The sequence below is a fragment of the Bemisia tabaci genome, chromosome 1 (genome assembly GCF_918797505.1).
Source record: "Bemisia tabaci chromosome 1, PGI_BMITA_v3".
NCBI classification, from domain to species: Eukaryota; Metazoa; Arthropoda; class Insecta; order Hemiptera; family Aleyrodidae; genus Bemisia; species Bemisia tabaci.
The window spans coordinates 1,731,853-1,747,146 of record NC_092793.1 but is presented as its reverse complement, the minus strand read 5'-3'; the positions used below and the strand labels follow the sequence as shown (position 1 = coordinate 1,747,146).

Here is a 15,294-nt window from a genome sequence, read left to right as displayed (position 1 = left end):
CGGCATAAATTTTTAAATCTATTCGACTTTCCTGTTAAAATATAAATTTCTTTTCTTCTTTTCTTCTTATTTTTCTACTTCTTAGTTCTCTTTTTTACTCTTCTTATTTTTCTTTTTTACTCTCCTTATTTCTCTATTGTTTTTCTGATGTATCTTTTACTCATATTCTCTTTCTTTCCTTTTTCTTACTTATCTTTTCCTCTTCTTCTATTACTTTTCTTTGCTTTTAATTAGCATAGCAGTGTAAACAAACAGAGTTACGAACCCAATTTTTGTTAATATTAGGGGTTCTAAAATACGATAATGCTAAGCATATTATTTTAAATCAATCATTTTCAGAATAAGAAGAACCACAAAGAATGATGAATGTTCAACAAATAACGCATTTGAAAAATAACATGTACAAGCCAATAATAAAATGCCGCGTTGCTATAATAACTGGAATTAAGCAGTTCAAAAAAGAGGGCAACAGGTCAGGCTACTACTTCAACTTTGAAGTAGAGGACTCATCTGGAAGTATCCAAGGAGTGTGCTACGAAAAAGACATGTTGAATCAACTTGACGGAAGTAATTTAACAACTCTCCGAAACGAACAAAAAGTCTAACGAGCTCTATAAAAATATATGTTGGAAAATCAATTTTTCAATTACGGTTACAGCAAATAGTTTAAAATTATTTCTGTACATCAAAACCAGTCAACATTTTTTAATTAAAGTTTTTATAAACAAATAAAAGTATAAAACAATTTTGAATAAATTGAAACTATTCTGAAACAAAATATCAGTAACATCAAAATGATATTTATGCATTTTATTTCAATGTAACCACAAAAAAGTGGGACAATGGTGTTGATATGGTTTTTTAAATATGTTGAGTTTTTAAATGATGGTACCTGCGGTATTTTTTTCCATACACATTTAATCAAATTTAAAATACCTAACTTTTACAGATTGATCTGATTCTTTGGGGAGATCGGTCGACGCTCTTGGGAGAAGAAGATGAAAATGTGGTGATTTCAATCTCAAACGCTATAAAATCGTCCTATATGGACCAAAATCAACTATCGCTGGCCTGGAACAGTCATGTAGACAAAAATCCTGAATCATCTGAAGCTACCAAATTATATACTTGGTTAATAGAAAGAAAAGATCTCGATTAAATTTCATGACATGTTGTTTCTTCTTTCTAAATTTATAATAAATTTAAATTGTTATTAAATGATGATAAATTCAAAATTCCAATTTCAATTTCCAAAATTTCAGAACATGTTAAATCTTCTTTCAAAATTTATTGTCAATTCAAGTTGCTATTCAATTATAATAAATAACTTGAACGTGGTTGTTCTATGATTTCTTACGAGCAGTTCCCTTTCAGTGTTTAGCGGCCTCAGGCCCCTAGTATATTATATTCTTGTATGACCAAAACAGTTTTTTAAGCGTGTTTCGAAAAGGTAATTTTTTACATACGTCATTGTTACAGATAAGGCCTCATATACGAAATGGTTATTCGGCGGTACAGTACCCTGACTAGAAAATCTACCAAGTATCGCTAAGGTGCCTTTACCGGGTAACTTTATGACCGCTAACCAGAAAATTTCCCACCGCTAGGGTGATTTACCGGATGACTTTTTAACCGCTGACTGGAAAATTTCCTACCACTAAGGTGGCAACAGTAGAGGTATACATGGTAAGAGGTAACATCATAATGCTAGGTACCTCAGGCCGAATGTAAATGCACTTAGGTAATTCGGTACTTCGATGTTTACGTAAACTCTAACTGTTTTTCACACGCACTTCAAAATTTCTGCAGATAAATGCACTTAAAAAATATTGCATTGCTATCACATGCAGTCAACAACTTGAAAAAAAAACGCAACAACTGACTGCGAATCGATGCAGCAAATATTGCTGTCAGTGAATGCTGCGATCGTGCAGAGGCCATTTACGGATTTGGTTTTTTACTCCCAAAGTTGACAGAAGAGTTGAACTGCAGTCTATGGCCTTGTCTCCACCGGACGTTTCATGGGATTTTTCCTAAGAAAAAATCTCACTTGCGAACGTGGAAAAAACATAGAATTAGTCAATATTAATTCTGGTACCAAGTACGTGTGGTCTTCGTGTCCTTACAGGGATCTAAGACCAACTGAGAAAGGAAGAAGAAGTGAAAGCAATTTTGTGATATTTTGTAGTTCACTCGATTGTTCGTGTCTGTATACTTTAAATAATTTCTTTGATTGTTAATTATGTTCAATTATTATCTTAATCCTAGTTGAATATCCGATTTTTACTGATTTATCTTCCTGGGCAAACAAGTTGCAGGAACTTGAGAGCCCTGTCTCTTGGAGACTATAACTGGGAAAAATCTCAGAAGAATTCACTCTGTGATTCTAACTTGGGAGTAATCCCTTGAAAACGGCCCTTGGAGACAAGGCCTAGGATTCGGCAGGAAACAACAGGATCAAGGCTGCGAGCATTCCTAGTCCGCGCATGCCAGTGATTGCGAAGAAGTTCATTTAACACCACCAAAAAACGTAAAGAGGACGCAAGGAAAGGTGTTTTTACATGCAACCTTAGCCTCATATGGAACCACGACATTACCCACACTGGCGAAGATAGGCGACTGAACTAACAAAATTTTCCATAAATTGTGCATCGCTGCTTCTCTCATAACACATCCAGATCCCACTCGCCAATCAGAAGCCCACAAAGGCGGTGATTAATCTAGGATTGATTGATTCACACAGGAACAAGGGGGTGAACTGGCCATTATTAAGGCGTAAATTTTTGAGGGTCAGTTTTCTTTTAAAGACACCTTAATTAAGAGCACTGAATACTCAAGTTATAAGTAAGGTGGAAAATCAATAAAAAGAAATCGATGTTACACAAAAAAGTGTTTAATGGAGAGAGGCAAGCAAAACTCAGATATTCCTGATAGATTTACAGAACATAATCCGAAAATGACATCTGTTTTTCTTCCTCACGTGAGAATTTTGTGGAAAATCCTCAAGTGAAGATTGACATCATTTTTTAATTTAGCGCTTTAATTTCCGATAGACTAGTCGTCTGAAATTTTCGCCTCATTTTAAAAATTGGATCCGTATACTTGGAATTTCTTACCTGATTGACAGAAATAAGAGGAATTAGCTACAAAAGAAGATCATGTGTCAAAGTTATCACTCCCATCATTGATTTTGCTGCCATCTCCCAATTCTTGATCTTTGTCTCCAGATTTAGACGCCTCTTTGAGAACTACTGTACCCTTTCTGTCCTCACTTCCAGGAACTTCTCTTCCTCTTAGAACTGTTTTCTTGGTCTGCTCTTGACGACACGAGTCCTCTTTTCTTTTCACTGGTTCCTGACTCCTGCTCTTGTGACTGTATTGCCAATCAGTCTCTCTTTCTTTTGACCGTTTCTTGGCTTTTATTTTGATTAATTTGGCTCCTCTTTGATGATCATCACTGACACTGCTGTCTGAGTCATTTGAGATTTCTCTCTCTCTTTGAGATTTCTTCCTATCAAAGTCTTTACTATGAAAAGCTTTGTCCTTTTTTCTACTCTTTTTCCAGTGTTTGTCTCTTCCACGATGACTATCCTTACAGCTTTTTCTAGATTCAGTTGAAATAGATATTGGTTCAGGAGACTCTGACCACCGCCAATGTTTATTGCTTCTTGATCTAAAACAAAATAGATATTATTCTGAATAAAATCTATTCTTGTGCTTGCATGAAAGTTTTTCATCATTGGAACTTTTATCACCCAAAATTACTCTACATCGATACAAAAATATAATTTTGTCAATGCAAACAAACACCATTCCTCTTCATGTACAGAATTTTATAATCAAAATTAATTTTAAATATTAGAGGACATCTTAGTATAGGCATTGTGCAGTCCTAGCTGATGCAAGTTTTCTCATAAATGAACAGTTCGCTATTTTCTTCAGTTCTAGATTTAATGAGTTTTTCTATTTTTACTTCATTGCGTTTTAACATCTTGGCATGCCATACATGGCACGCTTTTTGACATTTAATACATTTCATGGGATCTCATGCCATTTGACCCTTCAATATCCTAGCGTACCCAATATGGTACGTCAAATCCAGCATGCTATGCTTCACCTAAATTTTGTTCATATTCTACTCATAGGAGGCCTCAGTGGCTTCAAAAACTAGACAATTTTAAAAATTTCGAAAGACCAAAAAATCAGGTGGTTAAGGGTTAAGGTTGAACATTTTCTGAGGGTACTTATGAATTATTGATTAAACTAAAAGCCTAGCTTTGTCAACCGGTGATTTTTAGGAGCTATTAAAATGTTATTCTCTCCTCTACCACTCGCCTTATCAGATAGTTTCTGAGGGACTGATTCCCCTCTCAATTTGTCCTTTTAGAGGTGATGATGCATACCTTCTGGCTAAAAGTTTGGTGGTAATGAAGAAGTAAAATTTTGCTCATACCTGAATGGACTGGGAGACAGATTTTTTCTTCTCTCACGAGGTAATAAATCTTTGTCAGCATTCTTAAATTCAGCTGTTGGGTTCCAAAAAACATGAAGATAGTTGCAGTTTTTGCCTTTAGGACAACGAGATCCTTGAAATAGACCTGCAAATAAACAGAATTTAAAGACAATTCTTGTTTTCAATTAACAAATAATCAGCTGATTTGTTCAAAGGGGCTTCCCCCTAAAGCGTTCAACTAGGGGCTTTGGATACCTAGTAATTCTGAACAAATGATATTTCCAGGGGTCGATGATATTACTAATTCACAAAAGCCCTCGGATTTTTTTTTTTTTTTTTAGAAATGGCTATAGAAATGGTAATATAAGCGTTGATTAAGTCCTTCTTACTACCGTTGTAAAATTTTCTTACCACTGGTCGACCAAAGAGCCTAAAGAAGGAAGAAAAAGGTCACCACTTTACGTGGAGGCTCTTTCAGGGCTCGCACAAAATTGTAGAAAGCGGAGAACTTTATCAATGCCTGGATACTTAGCTGGTACAGTATTTTTGTGCAGAGGACTATTTTCAATGGAGGAGAAAGAATGGGAGGTAGGAACGCAGAGACAGAGGAATGTAAACACTTCCAAGAGTGAGGGAATGAGATAGGTGCTGAGCAACATTAGGGTGGCCCAAATTTGTCAAAGACAGAATTAGTTTGTTTTCACCCCTGGTATTCATCTATTTGATCAAAAAAGACCCTCATAAATTTCAGCCCAATTGGATATTAATGTGTGCAAGTAGCTAGATTTTGACTAGGCATGTGGGTCGTTTTCAGCTAAAGCGCCAAAAGTGTTGTCCCCATGCTTAATTTTTTATCATATTATTTCCCCTCCGAGTGTCTATCACCAAGGTTGCCCCAACCATTTTCTGAACGGAGAAACCTCGTCAAGCTCAGTGCTGATACATGCAGCAAGCTATTTACTTTACTGTGGTTTCAGAAGGATTTTGGTGCAAAAATGTGGGCTTTTCGTCACTTCGGCGACAAAGGACCTACAACAAAACGCCCAAATCGGCCTAAACACGGAATCATACAATTTTCTCACGGATGAAAGAGGGTCTTCCCGAACACTCAAAACTGGTCTCATTTTTTGCGTAGCCCCCAGGGACAAGGGGGGAGAGGGGGTCAAAGTCAAAACCTTTAAAGTAGCATAACTTCTCAACGGTACGTCGGAGAAAGATGATCTTGGTGTCAAAATTTCCAGAAAAATGAGAGCTAATTTCCAGAAAAATGAGAGCTATCAGAATATTCGGGTGGATTTCAGCTAATGGGAGAAAATGGTTCTGAAAAAAAGTTGAAAAGTGATTTGGCCGTATCAAGCTATAGACTACTTTTCTGTTATCGTAGAGTTCCATACTATAGAATTTAATTGCATGCATCGCAATATCTTTACGATTATTTTTCTTTACCAAGCTTGACATGTTAGTTTGGTTTGGACATGTCAGGTTCGGTGACGTCACCAAACTGACATTTTGCTGTTATTAATTTTTACTGCCAATTTACAGTAACAAAATCAAACGAATAATTGACTTAAGGTCGAGAGGCTACCTGCAGATGTAAGAAAAAAATATTTGCTCACACATTCCTTGCATATTCCACCAACATTTTTGATGGGAAACAGAGTCACCAAACTGACATTGAACAAGTGAGACACTCCAAAAATCATGGGAAAAACTAAAATTATGCTGGAATTGGAAGAAATATATGGACTTATCAAGTTCACGTCTGTTCGTTCTACTTTTCCGCACTTAGTCATGCCTTAATCCGCACACAAGCGCTATCTCTTGAGTGGCCACAAACTAAAACGCATAGCGTCACCAAACTGACATATTGTTGAGTTACGCACTTCAAGTCTCAAATTAAATTGAATAATATAATTTTCTGGTGTTTCAATGCATATTATATCGAACAATATTCATTCAAGACTTAAAAAAAAAATTAGACAAAGCTCGCAAAAGGTCCTAGTTTATTTATTTAACGATTTGATACATTGATTACCTCCAAGTTACACGTCACAAAACTGACATTTTCACTGTTCAGCACGTTGAAAAAAAGGTTTAGAGCTATTCAAATCTCCTGAGGAATTTTTTGGTGGTTGGTGTGACCTGGTTCTAAGCAAAAAACCAAACATTGAGAGAAAATATTATAATTCAAAGTTTTGAGCAACCAGTTACACATCTTTCCCATATTTTCTTCCATTAGCTAAAATCCACCCATATGTATCAAGTTAATGCTATTTAAAAATTTGACCTACTTTTGGGAGAATTATACAAGGTCCCCCTTTGGTAAATTTTCGTTTTTCGCGATTTTCGGTCAATCGGTTCGCACGAGGCAAAACAAAAACAATTTTAAATGAAAGTAGAGCGTTTAAGGTTTAAAATAAGCCCAAGTTAATCTTGAGGAAACGATTAGAAGGGGAGTAATGAGTCTTCAAAGTTGACACGGCGCGCGGGAACCTTGTATGTTCCGAGTCTCAAGGTCATCTGCACCCCTCGGATTGCTCGCGAGTGGCGAGTTTTTGTATTTTTATGCTTCTGTATGCCGTTTTCAAAGTGTTACATTCAATGAAGATGGAATATTCAGAATTTATAAATGTTACGGAAAGAGCGAGAGAGGGCTAAGGGTATCAACCATTATTTCCATCATATCTCATTAAAAATTTGCTGAAAAGGAAGATTCTGCTCTCAAAATTTAGGAAAAACCATGGACCCTCAGTTCAAATATATGTATGATCTGTACAGAACTGAACCATTTTCAAATTATAACCCATAGATGCCAAATTTTGAAGTACCCTTGATTTTACAGTTTTATAATTAAGCTAAGCTACAGCGCTTTGCAGATCTTACTTTATAAAACCAAATAGTTTCTTGTAGAAGCAGGCGGCTTGTGCTTCAAAACAAGCCCCAGTTATTGTTGAGAGGGCAATTTGGAACACAGCTCAAACTTTTTAACATTAGTGTGACAAGCGTCACCGGAGGCCCATTGTGTAAAATTCATAAATTCCAAATATTCCGTCTTCATTGAATGTAACATTTTGAAAACGGCATACAGGAGCATAAAAATACAAAAACTCGCCACTTGCGAGCAGTCCAAGGGGCGCAGGTGACCTTGAGACTCGGAACATACAAGGTTCCCGCGCGCCAAGTCAACTTTGAAGACTCATTACTCCCCTTCTAATCGTTTCCTCAAGATTAACTTGGGCTTGTTTTAACCCTTAAACGCTCTACTTTCATTTAAAATTGTTTTTGTTTTGCCTTGTGCGAACCGATTGACCGAAAATCTCGAAAAACGAAAATTTACCAAAGGGGGACCTTGTATCATTCCCCCAAAAGTAGGTCAAATTTTTAAATAGCATTAACTTGATACGTATATTCTGATAGCTCTCATTTTTCTGGAAATTTTGACACCAAGATCGTCTTTCTACAACGTACCGTTGAGAAGTTATGCTACTTTAAAGGTTTTGACTTTGACCCCCTCTCCCCCCTTTTCCCTGGGGGCTAGGCAAAAAATAAGACCAGTTTTGAGTGTTTGGGAAGACCCTCTTTCATCCCTGAGAAAATTGTAGGATTCCGTGTTTAGGCAGATTTGGCCGTTTTGTTGTAGGGTCCTTTACTCTCTACTTGATTACTTACTACTCGATTTCATGCACTAAAATTATTTTTTCCTCAAAAGCACTGCTGATTCATAAATTATGGATATTTTAGAACAATCGGACATTTGGAATCAGAGGGTAAACAGAAGGGTGTGTCGCCAAAATGATGAACTTTTCAGTCGTTTTCATATCGAAAAACAACATTTTTTCTAGTGGAAAAATCAGTTTCCCAAGAAATTAGTATATTTTAGGAAAAACTAAGATCAGCGAAAAATAGGTATAATCCCATCAGACGTCTTAAAAATTTTATTTCACCTTTGCTGTGGGCGTAGGCGGTGAAACATCCAGATACTGTTCCAAGAGGTAAAAGAATGTATGAATTCTCATATAATTACGTTAGTCTGCATCCGAAAAAAAAAAAAACCTCTACATGTGATAGGTCAAAATGTAAAAAGTTGAAAAAAAAGATTTCAACTCTCTTCCACAAAAATTTTCTTAAAAATCTATACATGTTTTGAAAACATGCTCTCATCATTAGTAGCGCAACTGATTGTTCTCTTGCTGTGCGTGTGCATGGCTACAGGTTGATGGACTACATTGGTGTCAAAAAACAACTGGTTGATGGATTACATTAGTGTCCGAAATGTTCCTACCTTGGTGGCAATGGTCAGAAGTAGGAAATTTTAAAATACTAAATACATATCTAAAGAGTTGTTGTACCCTCATTACTCAATATTTTAAAAATACATAATTCTGACGATTGCCACCAAGGCAGAAACATTTCAGATACCGTTGTAATCCATCAACCGGTTTTAGACACCAATGTCATCATTCAACCCGTAGCCAAGCGCACGCACAGCGAGAGAATAGTCAGTCGCACAGCTGATGATGAAAGCTGGAATGCTTTTGAGATGCATCCCGATGTTTAAAAAAATATTTTATTCAAGTAAGTTAAAATCTGTTTTTCGACTTTCTACATTTTGACAAAAATTCTAGTGTAATGGTTTAAACTCCTGTCTTCCTGCTGATGTGATATGTGTTTCTAACGTATTTTTCTGCGCTAGATTTGTTAATGAAAACCACTTTCCTGTATTTTATCAAAATTTGCCGGCGAACTATTCATGGAACACTTGAGTTTTTCAAAAAATCTAAAAAATATGTATTCTTACAGAAAACGTAGCACAAATCAAGCATTTGGAAGCTTCCACATTGGAAACATACCAGTGGAAATGCTTATGGACGCTCATGTCCTGAGGAATCCTACATTGAAAATTGGACAGCATCAACAGGCGGGCAAAATATTGAGTCTTTTGGGTTAAGTTATTTAACAAGCACGTTTAAAAAATCGGCGTTATTACGCCAGTACGGCACCGTCGGATAAAACGTTATCCGGCGGTATGGTATCGGTACCCTCAAATACCGAGTGTACCAGAGCACCCGTCTACCATCTTTTTCGCGGAAACGACCGAAAATTGAGCATTGGGATGAAAAGTTTCACGGGGAAATCAATCCCAAAGAATTCAATGGAAATATTTTCAGCTCCTCAAAACCCCATTTTAGAGGGATTTAATGGGGGATTTAAAGCCTCCTGGGAAAAGAGGTCAATAACTTTTCATTGATGTACCGCATGACCCCTGTTGACCCAAAATTATGGAGGCCATGGCCCCCCGAAAATGGTATGGCTTTGGAGGACCGTAAGTTGAAAAATATCAAATGGCAAGGGTATGTTTTGACTTCAGATTTGGATTCTACACGGAAAGTTACGTAGAATTAAAATGGCGTACGGCCTATTTGCCCCAATTTTTTTGCCTCTTTTTTCCTGCAAAAATACACGGCTTCTTGTGGGGAAATGGGGTTCTAAAGTAATTTGGAGTAAAGAGGCCATTCCCCATAATAATTCGACGTAACTTTTTGCATAGAATCCAAACCTGAAGTCAAAACATACCCTGAAACAGACGCATAGAACAAGGAGTTCTTATTTTTGACCAAAGACTTTAAATCCGATGTCAAAACATACCCTTCTTACTTGGAATATGCAAGAAACGGGGGCACCCCCCTAAAAATATTTTCATTGAATTCTTTGGGATTAATTTACTCCTGAGATTTTTCGTCCCGAAGCTTAATTTTTGGCCTTTATCGAGAAAAAGATAGTGAACGGGTGCTCTGGAAGGCCCGCTGTAATGTATTCAGCAGAACCGTATCCTGACTAAAAAATTTTCTGATTATTGTTAAGATGACTTGATGTGATGACTTTCTGACCGCAAACCGGAAAACTTCTGACCGCTAGATGCCTCCACCGGATGAGCAAGCAAACTCCACCTACAGTGATATACCTATTGGTATTATCTGGAGAAATTGGTTAAACAAGGAAATTTTCAACAAACTGATGTTCTTAAGGGATTTCAAAACCTACGTTTTAAGATAAAAATTAAAAAGTAGAGAAAAACCAAAGCATGCTAACTGACAAATATGCTCTTTCAATTGATCTGTTGCTAACAAACCAACCGTCAAACGGAAACGAAACGTCCGAACAAAAAAACCGGATCCACTAGATGAACCCTTCACCACCCCACCCAAATCTGTAAAAAGCATTGAAAAGCCACTGCTCTCAGCTCTCTAATGCGTTATAGATTCTTAAATTTGGTCCGATAGAACTCGAGAAAAGTGGGTTTTTCCGGATTTACCTCCTCTCCGCACGGGTCCAAAATTTCACAGAGCTTTCAATCGCAAGTGAGCTGCTGTGTCTATTGCTTATAAGTAAAGACTTTTCTCAAGTAGGAAATAGCAGGATTAGCCTTGTTTATTTCAAAATCAGCTGCATCCAAGAAAAATTTTACAGAATAGTCAACGTTAATTCTCACTAGCTAACTGAATCCTTCATTGGCATTCAAATTATTCTGCCCGTTCTCAAGGAAATTTCGTTAATGATGCATGATTTGGAGAAATATGCAGCTTTTACAACTTTTTTACCAAAAATGAACCTGAATTTGTGTAGTTAGGGTCACCTTTCTTGGCAAGGGAACGAATAATAGAACTCAATTCAGACACCGAAACCAAATTCAGGGTTACAACTCTACGAGTTGACCAAATGTAGCTCAATATTTTCATGTACTGCAGTCCAAAGCCACCAATAATCAAAATAAACACGGTCAATCCTGCTATTTCCTACTAGAAAAAGTCTTTACTTATGTTTTACATGTATTTCAACCACCTCTAAGCCACTTTTTTTCCATAATCAATAAACACAGCGGCTCACTTGCAAATGAAGCTCCGTGAAATTTTGGACCCATGGAGAGAGGAGATGGGTTCAGAAAAACCCACTTTTCTCGAGTTTTATCAAATCAAAGAGCTACGCTAAGAATGGCACAATTTGGGCCAGCGGCAGAGTTGCTAAAAGAAATTTCATCGAATGAAAGTTCGTGAAATTTCTTTCGACCGACAAAATATCAAAAATGCTTGTCTTTTCTAACAGAATTTGTTTTTATTTTTAAAGAGAATAATATTCGTCAATTAGACCAAGTGGAGCGCTGTCTCTTCTTAGTTTTTCTCTTCTCGTCTTCTCTTCCACTTACAAAATGCTTACTCTTTCATTTTGAAACATTTTCTCTCAGATTCAAGAAAAAGTAAAATACCTACCTACTTACTGATCTCAAAATCTATCACTTAAAAGCTCAAAAATACAGGTATTCTACTTATTTATCAAATATTTCCTATTTCAAAAAAGATATACGTTAGCGAAGGAAACTGTTAATTTCTGAAAAATCATTTAAATTGTTTCAAGGATAGTTTAAGATCCCTCCCTCCCTTTTGTACCAAAAAAGAAGGATATACTGTTAGGGGGTACTAGCAGAGATGGAAAGTGAAATTTCAAAAGGCTCGAATAAATTTCACAAAAGTTGAAATTTATTAATTTTTTTAGAATTATTGATTAAACCTTTGGAGGTCTGAAAGCGTTTCAGATGGTCTTTTAGTTGATGCTGCGGTATTATCAGAGTTCAGAAATTTCGTGAAAGATTATAAGAAGAAATTTCATGAGGAAATTTCAAGAAATTTCATGAGGAAATTTCAAGAAATTTCATGAGGATATTTCAAAAAATTTCATGGAGAAAAAAGATATTTCATGAAATTTCTTGTGAAATTTCACGAAATTTAATTCGATGAAATTTCTTTTAGCAACTCTGGATATTATGCTACTCTACTGAGGGTGCCAGACACAAAGAAGGGGCAAAAAGGGGAGTTTAGAGAGAAGAACCCCAACCTAACCTGTAAACTGAACGAAAACATTTGCAACGCGCGAATTTTTTGGGCTTGGGGTGAAAAATTTCAAAATTTAGAATCACTGTTTTTAGGCGTTTCTTAGCCTCCTGAATCTGTCCCCAATAGTTTCAATAAATTACATAAAATTTCGTGAAATTTCACTCGAATAAATTTCATGAAATTTTCCATCTCTGGGTACTAGGATTCTTTACAATCAAGAAATTTGTTTTGTTCCAAATATGAAAGCTAACGTCTTACTTTATACGTAAAATTTATTTTGGTGTCCAACCGGTACGGCTGTGTGTTCAACGAAAATTTGAGAAAAAAAAATTCAAAATTATGTTTTTGCTGTTTTACTCAACTTCCTGGGTATTTCTAAAGTTCCCTTAGACAGTTTACCACATGCGTATCAAGAGACTTAAGGAGATTCATAAGTTTCTAGGGTTTAATTCTGAATTCTGAGTGTTAAATGAAATTTCCTGAAATTTTATGAGATTTCTTGAAATTTCCTCATGAAATTTCTTTTTATAATCTTTCACGAAGTTTCTTAACTCTAGCCAGCGGGGATTTTTCTAAAACCGGGCCCAAACGATACCTTATGATACCCTAAAACTCTGGTTAAAATTTTAGCTTGAGTATACGCACCGTTTTTGAGAAATGAGGGGGCAAAGTTGCCAAATCGCCATCATTCTGGACAGCACTTCTACAGCAAAAAGACAGGAAAAATGGACGAAAAAGTTACACCTTTGATGGGTTTTGGCTGTAAATGTTCTCATTGGGCCCCCAAACATTTAACTGTGTTCAGTTTCAAAATTTTGGTCGCACAGTGGTCCAAAATGGGGACAAATCGTCGACAAATCAGGATTCTTGGTCAAATTTTTAAAAATGGAAGTAAAATAAATTGTCGGTCTGCCGCAGTTTTCATGGCTAACAATGTTCTTAGCAGTCCTCAATGCATGTAATTGTGTTCAGCTTCACAAATGTACATCGCACAGTGGTAAAAAATGGGGGAATTAGTGGACAAATTAAGATCCTCTGTCAAACTTTTTAAAAATGAATTGAAACTGTTGGTCCCCAGTAGACTTTATATGCCGGAAAAATTCTTTAAATTCTTTTTTTGACTATTTAAATATTTTTTTAATTTATTCTCTCCATTCTTTCTTATTTTTATTAAATTTCTGAAAGTTTGCATATTTTATTGAGATAATGCTACAAAGTCTATTCCATAACACCATTCTATAAACAATACGGTCCGATATGTAGTAATAATTAAAAAAATTAAAAACATGAATTTTTCCGGGATCTAAAGTCTACTGGGGACCAACAGTTTCACTTCATTTTTAAAAAGTTTGACAGAGGATCTTAATTTGTCCACTAATTCCCCCATTTTTTACCACTGTGCGATGTACATTTGTAAAGCTGAACACAATTACATGCATTGAGGACCGCTAAGAACATTGTTAGCCATGAAAACTGCGGCAGACCGACAATTTATTTTACTTCCATTTTTAAAAATTTGACCAAGAATCCTGATTGGTCGACGATTTGTCCCCATTTTGGACCACTGTGCGACCAATATTTTTGAAACTGAACACAGTTAAATGTTTGGGGCCCCAATGAGAACATTTACAGCCGAAACCCATCAAAGGTGTAACATTTTCGTCCATTTTTCCTGTCTTTTTGCTGTAGAAGTGCTGTCCAGAATGATGGCGATTTGGCAACTTTGCCCCCTCATTTCTCAAAAACGGTGCGTATACTCAAGCTAAAATTTTAACCAGAGTTTTAGGGTATCATAAGGTATCGTTTGGGCCCGGTTTTAGTAAAATCCCCGCTGACCCAAATTGTGCCAAAAAACGGTCGTTTTTGGTGTCGCTCTTTAAAAAGCTATAGCGTGTTAAAGAGCTGAGAGTAGTGGTTTTTCAATGTATTTACAGGTTTTCTTTACCTACCTTAGTTTAGGAGATACTGAACAGGTAAACTTACTTTCTGGACCACCCTCATTAAAGGAAATAAGCGAACGCGGTAGAAGAGCCTGTTCGTCTGAAAACACGAAGAAGGTCTGAACAAGCATCACCTGTAATTGTAAGGTAATTTCATGCTCCTTTAATATTCTGCTCTTCTTGGCTATTTCTTATTTCTGTGGAATAAAAATCAGAACTCTACTGACCAATTTTTATCAATGAAATTGATCCATTGTAATTTTTCTTGTTCAAAAATTTAACCTGTCAATGTTACCTTAGCAGTAGGAACTTTACCGGGTAGCGGTCAAAAATTTATCTAATGAAGGCACCTCAGCCGTACTTAGAAAATGTTCAAGAAAGGATACGGTACTGTTGAATAACATTTTATTTGAAGGTACCATACTGCCGAACAACCACTTTGTTTAAAAATTTTTGGACAAAAAAATAAAACTCATAAGACCGAAACGAAGTTTGAATGAATAGAACATGGTTAAATTCAGAATGTTTAGACTTCAGACGCAAATAAATTACAAAGTTATTTTATGACTGAAAGAAACGGAATGACAAGAGAAGCAAAGAGTATTCTCGAAGTTTCATATTGATCGGCTACATTCAAATTCTCTTTTGGTGCTCTTACAATTAATTTGATGTTTACATCCTTGATAGTAGAAGAGAGATTTAGGAGCTTACCACAAATCGCACTTTTCCATGAAGGAATTCTGGTGAATTCAACTTTTAGCTGTTTGCCACTGTAGTAACGACCTTGCAGAGCTTGATAGGCTTTCATGGCAGCTCGTTTGCTGGTATATTGAGCGTAGACATTACCACGAAGATGGGGCTCAGCATTGCAACACACTTTAAACTGCACCAATTCACCATAAGTTTTCAGTTCTTTCACCACATCATCATAAAATTCCCTGTAACAGAAGATTACTTGGCTTAATTTTAAGATGTCACCAAACGATAAGCTCATCAGTTCATGGTCCAATGATGA

The 15,294-nt window shown here is 36.3% G+C and overlaps 1 protein-coding gene across 5 annotated transcripts in view; it reads right to left on the bottom strand.

The window, feature by feature from the left end:
• The window catches only part of LOC109037207 (uncharacterized), a 114,045-nt gene that overhangs the window by 48,966 nt on the left and 49,785 nt on the right, over positions 1 to 15,294 (bottom strand). For 2 of the 5 annotated variants that reach the window (XM_072299504.1, XM_072299614.1), the window contains exons 7-10: positions 14,991 to 15,217; positions 14,323 to 14,379; positions 4,454 to 4,598; positions 949 to 3,673 (exon numbers count right to left, since the gene is read on the bottom strand). In XM_072299504.1, the coding sequence (XP_072155605.1) occupies positions 3,157 to 3,673; positions 4,454 to 4,598; positions 14,323 to 14,379; positions 14,991 to 15,217 (946 nt within the window). In that variant the 3' untranslated portion in view covers positions 949 to 3,156. Of the gene's footprint in view, positions 1 to 948; positions 3,674 to 4,453; positions 4,599 to 14,322; positions 14,380 to 14,990; positions 15,218 to 15,294 lie in introns of those variants that run through there. The other 3 variants (XM_072299556.1, XM_072299532.1, XM_072299589.1) reach the window with 3 other exon arrangements.